General features: G+C 34.2%; 2 protein-coding genes across 6 annotated transcripts; one reads left to right on the plus strand and one right to left on the minus strand.

Moving 5' to 3' along the window:
- Positions 1-339: 339 nt before the first annotated feature.
- Positions 340-2,807, plus strand: LOC107411332 (NAC domain-containing protein 2). 3 transcript variants are annotated; one of them, XM_025071165.3, is made up of 3 exons: positions 340-579; positions 683-969; positions 2,118-2,807. In XM_025071165.3, exons 1-3 carry the CDS (start codon positions 408-410, stop codon positions 2,616-2,618), a joined length of 960 nt encoding a protein of 319 aa, XP_024926933.2. In that variant the 5' UTR covers positions 340-407; the 3' UTR covers positions 2,619-2,807. The 3 variants fall into 3 exon arrangements, with proteins under 3 accessions (XP_024926933.2, XP_015874383.2, XP_060668300.1); XM_016018897.4 differs by having other exon boundaries at positions 342-588; XM_060812317.1 differs by lacking the exon at positions 2,118-2,807 and adding an exon at positions 1,061-1,399 and having other exon boundaries at positions 342-588.
- LOC107411333 (syntaxin-71) lies at positions 1,988-6,919 on the minus strand. Of its 3 annotated transcripts, XR_007239299.2 has the most exons (10): positions 5,904-6,383; positions 5,482-5,607; positions 5,156-5,318; positions 4,984-5,069; positions 4,772-4,840; positions 4,647-4,691; positions 4,487-4,549; positions 4,287-4,363; positions 3,450-3,512; positions 1,988-2,328 (listed from the first exon to the last, which is right to left on the minus strand). XR_007239299.2 is itself a non-coding variant. In XM_060812318.1 (9 exons), exons 1-9 carry the CDS (start codon positions 6,901-6,903, stop codon positions 3,500-3,502), a joined length of 645 nt encoding a protein of 214 aa, XP_060668301.1. In that variant the 5' UTR covers positions 6,904-6,919; the 3' UTR covers positions 3,069-3,499. The 3 variants fall into 3 exon arrangements, 2 of the variants coding, with proteins under 2 accessions (XP_060668301.1, XP_048324916.1); XM_060812318.1 differs by lacking the exons at positions 1,988-2,328; positions 5,904-6,383 and adding an exon at positions 6,901-6,919 and having other exon boundaries at positions 3,069-3,512; XM_048468959.2 differs by lacking the exon at positions 1,988-2,328 and having other exon boundaries at positions 3,069-3,512; positions 5,904-6,378.
- Between the last annotated feature and the right edge of the window lie 397 nt (positions 6,920-7,316).

Genomic DNA, 7,316 nt, shown 5'->3' on the forward strand with positions numbered 1-7,316 from the left:
TTCACTTTCCTCTTGAGATTTTTGGTATTAAAATATAAAAATAAAAATAAAAACTATAAATTAATATTGTCATATATTTACTGATTTTATTCATAAATAACCAACTATAGGATGAACTAAGTAGCATACTAGATTATAACTATATATATGTATATAGAAAATTTCATTTGAACCACTTCAGTTTTGTTTTAATTATAATTATAAAATTGAGAATATTTAAATAAAATTTACCTATGTATATATATATATATATATCAGTTTTTTATTTTAATTAATTATGTGGAACAGTGACATAATCTGAATGAAAAATGCACCACATATATATAATGCCTCCATAGAATGCTATCATATTTACAACTGGGTAATTTGATTGGTTCTATCGCTTCCTCATCTGTTTTCTGTCTTCCATGGAGGAAGAGTTAAGTTCTGTTTTCAAATTTCCTGCCGGCTTCAGGTTCCATCCATCTGATGAAGAACTCATCGTTTATTACTTGCAAAACAAAGTCACTTCACGACCACTACCAGCATCCGTGATTGCCGAAATTGATCTCTATAGATATAATCCATGGGAGCTACCCAGTTTGTCCAGTTTGTTACTGCATAGCATTCATTCATTTCATCCACATAGAATTATCTTTTACATTGAAAACTGCTGTAACTTAATTAATTTTCACTGTTACAGATAAGGCTTTGTTTGGAGAAGATGAATGGTACTTCTTTAGCCCCAGGGATCGAAAATATCCCAATGGAGTCAGACCGAACAGAGCCGCAGGATTAGGTTATTGGAAAGCCACTGGAATTGACAAGCCAATTCTCACTTCTTCAGGTGCAAAGCCAATAGGAGTAAAGAAAGCTCTCGTCTTCTACATTGGTCGGCCACCAAAAGGAGAAAAGACAGATTGGATGATGGACGAATACAGACTCCCCGACTCATCAATTAAACCCTCAAGGTTCAAAGGGTCTATGAGAGTAAGTATAAATAGAAAAGGAAGCATGCCAGATGCAATAGAAACTAAGTTTCATTTTCAATCGAAGTGTATATTTACATGATTAATTACAGATGATATGCAAGGCCATGGAGGAGGAAAACTACTGGAAAATTGACACAAACAATCCTAGTTTGATATTGGGATCAGGATAGTCATGCCAGAACCTAATATATAATGGCCTAAGCTTAGAGCCTTTAATCCATTCGCTCACTGGCTTTGTCCCATTTCTAGGATTATTATTCTGCTGATGTGTGCTTGCTCAAGATGCTTATAAACATCTTTCTGGTCCAGTCTGTATTCCTTCAGCCGAGCTAACATCATTATTTATTGTCCATGTAGATTACATGACTGGATTAGATTGAATTATTTGAATCTGGTCCAATCAAATTAGTTAATTAAATTTAAAATAATCCAATTTCATTAGATCAAATTTAAAATAGTCTAATCGAACACAAACTAGCTTCGCATTTCAAACAGGTCCTAAGCTTAGATGCTTGAGGATTGGATTTGACAATTCTAAACTTGATTCAATAAAAGTTTTAAACTAGTCCATTCCACTCCCGTACAGTTTAACATCATAAACAGACCCTTGGCTGCCGCCTGGGAATAACCTAAGACAATGTTCAATGAATGATCATCTCGTTAACAAGAAAGCAAGAAGGTCTACAATTGGGCTGCTTTCCTCTCCTTTAGGCCTAATAGTTGTGTCCCAGTTAGGTCTCTAGTACATTTAATATATTAATTCATCATATTTTATCTATGTATATATATATATATATATATTGAACTAGCCGGATTTAGTAAAGCAAAGAAGGATGAAAAAGTTACAAGTCTATTTGGTGCAACAACTGTCAACAGTTTTGGCAATCTGTCTTGCAATTTCCTATGCACACACACGTATTAAGGCACACGGCTAGGTTCATAAACTGTTAGCTGTCAGATAGCATATATAGAAAAGATCTCACAGTAAGTCATACGATTCTTTGCTTCATCTTGGATTATAGTAATTTTTATTTTCTCTCTTGCTTTATTTATCCTTTATTTTCATGTTGACGTGCAATTTATGCATAAAAGACTTTGATGAAATTCAATATTTCATGAAAAAAGAAATGCTTCTCGTTGTCACAGCTGGATGATTGGGTACTATGTCGGGTTCGATACAAAGGCAATATGTCAAAGAACACATGTGCAGTTCAGGACAGCCATAGCGCTGAATCTGTAAGTTGCATGCCAAAAGTTGAGCAACGCTCTACATGTTCAAACTATGAGATGATCACTGACTGTTTATACAAAGACTGCCCACTACTAGCTTATATACTTGCCGGTCAAGCTCCACATCCTGCCAAGACGATTTCAAATGTAAGCATGGACAATTATTCCAACTTATCTAAAAGGAAAAGTTATGAAGAAACTAAAACTGAAAACCTTCACTCATTCTACAATAATCTAGACGGCAGGAACAAATATGAGGATTTTCTACATAGCAAGATAATGGCCACCGAGAGTGTCAATGGTTACATCGGAAACCAGTTTTGCAATGAGATACTTAATGTTATCCCAATGAATTCCAGTATCAAATTTCAGGAGCTTAAAGAATTGGCCTTGACAGATACAGGTAGGTACTTTTAGCGATGAGATAGTACAGAAACGAAGCAGTGTGTTCGTTCTAGCTAAGTCTTCTATCTAGAGAATGGTATTTTGGTTGCGTGTATATGCGTGTATATATTTGTGACCATGCAAATAATGTCAAAAAATATTATTAAAAACTTCTTGCTGCATAACTGACGTACCATGAAAAGAAGAAACAAAATTCTTACACGAATTGTCTTTTCCTCGATAAACAGTTTCAAGTATGTTACATCCAACAAAAAGGAAAAAAAAAAAAAAAAAAGGTTTCAAGTATGCAAAGTAAAATTAAATTATACTTCAGTTATGACATTCGCAATATTTTTATAGAAATTCATATGGCTTTCCTCTATGTACATCTACCCTTCATGTATGAGGCAATGTCCAAGTAGATGTCAATAAAAAGAAAAAATGATTAAAAATGATACTAGAATACGACAATAACTGTCTTCAGAGAGCAATAGGGGATTCATTATTTTTTTAGTAGGTAGACAGTTTTATTCAATGGAAAATAAAAAAAGGTATAAATTACAACTAACAAGTACAAAGAGAACAAAGCTCTCAAGATTGAAATGTTTTATGAGATAAGTTCCACATTCAAGTCTCATTCACAGGAGTATATTTTTTGCCAATGAACTCTCAGTTTAGCATCGTTGACTCTTTTGAAAATAATCAGACAAAAGTAATATGCTGTTAAAGTCTTCTTTTCCTTTCCCTTGGAATGCAATAAAGAGGCCAAGCCTCATTTTGACTTTGAAGAGCATTAAGAAATCACAAATTGAAGATGCTGGAAAGATGCAAATGAAGCCCTCACATAATGGAAGAATATAATACCAGAGAAGTAATAATTCAATAAGCTTTAGCAGAAGTCTTTCCACGTAAATTCATTTCAGTGCACTGCAACATAAAAAAGACCTGCAATTAAAGTCTGAGAAAAATAATTGAAAACAGAGTTCAACAGAATAGAAAGAAAAGCGAAAAAGGAATTTAGAACAGGAAACAACTATATCATAAGAAGAAGAATTTAACCAACATCAAACAAGAATAACTTGTTCTCATGCAGGAACTTCTTACAGATAAAATGCAAACACAAACATTAAGAAGAACAAAATGATAATATATAAATGAAAAGAAAGAAAAGGAAGCCAAGCAGAGTAGAAGTATTGAAATGGAAAAGAATCCCAACAACTTTTGATTAGTTTTGATTCATACAAAAAAGTTCCAAGGAGAAGTTCAGCTTTTCACAGTACTCGCAACACACACATAGAGCGTTGACATTCTGTTCACCATCGCCTTATTACTACATATGTTCTTCCAAAAGCCTTGACATTTTGTTCCAATTATCATGTGAAACAGAAAGCATAACAGAACCATTGGGCAATCACGACCACATTTTCCTAGTTTTTATATAGTATAAGGTTGGGTACCAGAAAGCAATTAGTGCCTTGGCACTTTATATTCATTTTCATTGTTGCAATTTCAGACGGTTAACTGTAGGCAAAAATTACCCCAATTAAATATTTTATTAAAGATTTGATCATTGGCCTTCTGTTAATTCAAGCAACATTCATGAATTCAAGAAAAACAGTAAACATAAGATCAATGCCAAGCTATAGATATGCATTTTAAAAGATGATTTTAATCTAGAAAAACTGAGAGAGATGTGCTTACTTGTATAGGTAGGAAGCAATTCCCAGAATTACACACAGCAGAATGATGTCAATGCAGAAATTTCTACTGGACCTCACCTGGAAGAAAACCAAAGAAGATCTTTTATTGAAACCTTGCAGTGTAATCACCAAATAAAACTATAGAATGCACCTTGGTAGACTATATAATCAGAAATTTAATTGATCTTTAAGATCAGTTACCCTGTTAATAGTTTCCTTGAGCCTAACATTGGTATTTTTAAGATCAGCTGTTGCCCTGTCCACCTAGATAAGCACCAGAAAAAATCATCAATATTTTCAACATTATTAGTCTCCATTACGAGACTTAGAATTGGCTGTGATTAAGGGAACCACTTCTAACCTTCGTATCAATATCATCCATCAATGGCACTTGCCTATCCAATTCCTGAAAACATAGAAACCGATTATGAATCTCTGATTTATTTGATAGCATAACTATAACGACCTTTAGATGCCACAACCAACCTCATTCATATCATGGGCCAAATTTTTCAGTGTATCCAGTCCTTCTGATATGATATCAAGACCTTGTTCCTGTGAAAATGTACAATTGAATCAAATAAACTATAAAGCTATTGGGTCCTAAAAGCAATACCTTATCAAATTACTTTCCTTTCACCCCTCCCGTTTACCAAACAAATACAGAGGCAAATGAATGAACCAGGAATCTTACATGCCTGTTTCATTTTCCTAATTTCGTACTCCTGCTTGAATTTGCTTGATTCTTCAGTTTGTTGGAAAAAATCACTATCAAAGTTTCCATCTGAGGTTTGTAACGAAGCAAATTACCATTAACAATCGACTAAGCCTCCCAGAACCATACGAGTTATAAAAGGGCCTAAAAAACACCTGATGAATCAAACTTTATATTTTTATGAGAAGATGAAAATGCCCATCCCCCAGTTTCTTTGGCTGCATTCATAGTCCCATCTGGTATGGCTTGAATCCTCTCTGGTAATGCAAGAACCAGATCATTACGAATTTCAAGCTCTTCTTTCGAGATCCCTTTGACCTGGTATTTGATGGATAAAATTAGAAACTCAATTTCAAATCTTTGCATTTATTTCTCTGGCGGATATCAAATTTGGCCAATATGTGAACTAATGAAATATAACATTAACCATAAACAACTCAAAAAGAATCCAGATTGTAGAAAATTTAATAAATGATCTCACTTTCTTCTGAGCCAATTTTTTAAGCTTTGGAACTTCGTCCATCAATCGAGCTTTAGTCCGACGAACCTCTGCATTCATTGCAACAGCAGAAGCTCTATTTGTTTCTGTTGAAGCCAATTCCGCTTTCTGCAAAATTTTAACCAGACTTGTGATATGATGGTTAAGATAATCAAGGAAACTGGTAACAAAACCTCGCCACAAATTCCTTAACAACGGGGACAAAAATTAAGAAGTTGTGTAATGTGCCAATAACTTTGAACCAAAAAAAAAAAAAAAAGAAAAAAAAGAAAATCAGATATTGAAAACTTTAGGAAATTAAAAAATTGGTAAGCATTTCAGGAGAGCAGCATTTTCGTCCCCTCCCTGAAAACAGATGAAAAGGGGGAGGGGGGGAAAAAAAAAAAAAAAAAGAAGGAACGAACTCGAATAGTGGCATTGATTTCATTTTCAATGGCATGAAAGATTTGAGCAAAGGAATCATTGACATAGGCATTGAGCTCGCGCTGCTTCTCGATATCGTACTTGTCGTACTTCTTGCATACGGCATCGACTCGGAAACGGATATCAATGACGCTCATTTTTCCTCTACTTTTTTCTCGGAAAATAGATCAGGAAAATTATCAGAGAAAAATATAAAGGATGATGGCCAGAGAAGGTGGTGGTGAAAGAGAAAAATCGCTTCTCTCTGCCTTCCTGGCATGTTTCTGGCTTCTCTATCTAACTTTTTGGACGCCGGTGAGGAGAAACGAGAGGTGGAGCGGAAACAGCGGTTCGTGACTATTTGTCCATCCATGTTTCTTTTATGTTTCTTACTTTTATTATTATTACTATTATCAAACAGTAACAGTTTATTACCAAAGGAGAAAAAATCTAGTTGTTTGAGGATTATTATTTTTTTGGGATCAATTTACACATTGACCACAAAATGGGCATTGTTTTGCGCTAAAATCGTAGCCTTTACAAACTCATAAAATCTCTAATTCATACTTTACTGCCATCGATGCAATATGCTCCTTGTGCACGTTACATGGATGCAGACCCGACTGGCCGACAATCTCAGTCCAAGCCCACTTATCCAGACTCAAGTGAGGTTCTTCCATCACGGTCCACAGTCCGGATCTCATGTGGGAATGATTTAGAATATATAAAATAAAAAATTGTAGTAGTATTTGCTAGCAACAACATAACGGAGGCAGTTAATCAATATAGATTGATCCGAAATCTAATTCAAATTCAATATAGTACCTATGGGTACATAAAAAATGTATTGAATCGATTTGAATAGATCCAATTGCAACTTCAAATATGAAATTCAAAATGATCAAATAAGAAATGATATTATGAATCATAGAACTATAATGAAATATAGTATCAACAAATTTGAAAAAGTATTTCTGATCGATATGGGTGATTCACTACCATTCCATCACTATTTGATTCTGTTTGATGTATGCTCTTTGTATCTCTGACCAATATGTTCCCCTTGAGTTATGTGATGTATGCTCTCTGTATTTTCGACCAATATGTGATGGAAGAATTCCATCCTGGTATCAATCAATCGACAATATAAAGGAGAGTGTGACTTGCGCACCGCATATAGCCCAAGCCCATCTACTTGGCCCAAATGAGGTTCTAACCCAAAACCAATTGGTTATGGATAGAGTAGCCAATTTTGCTTATACAATGTATGTTATTTGTATATTCTACCAATGTGGAACTTTGGTTTGCATTCCCAACAAATATATATACTAAAATGAATTATTTTTAATATAGATAGGATAAAATTATAACCAGACAATATAGTTTAATATGTTAAAAAATAAAAAATAGTGAAC

Source organism: Ziziphus jujuba, chromosome 10, assembly GCF_031755915.1.
Source record: "Ziziphus jujuba cultivar Dongzao chromosome 10, ASM3175591v1".
Lineage (NCBI taxonomy): Eukaryota > Viridiplantae > Streptophyta > Magnoliopsida > Rosales > Rhamnaceae > Ziziphus > Ziziphus jujuba.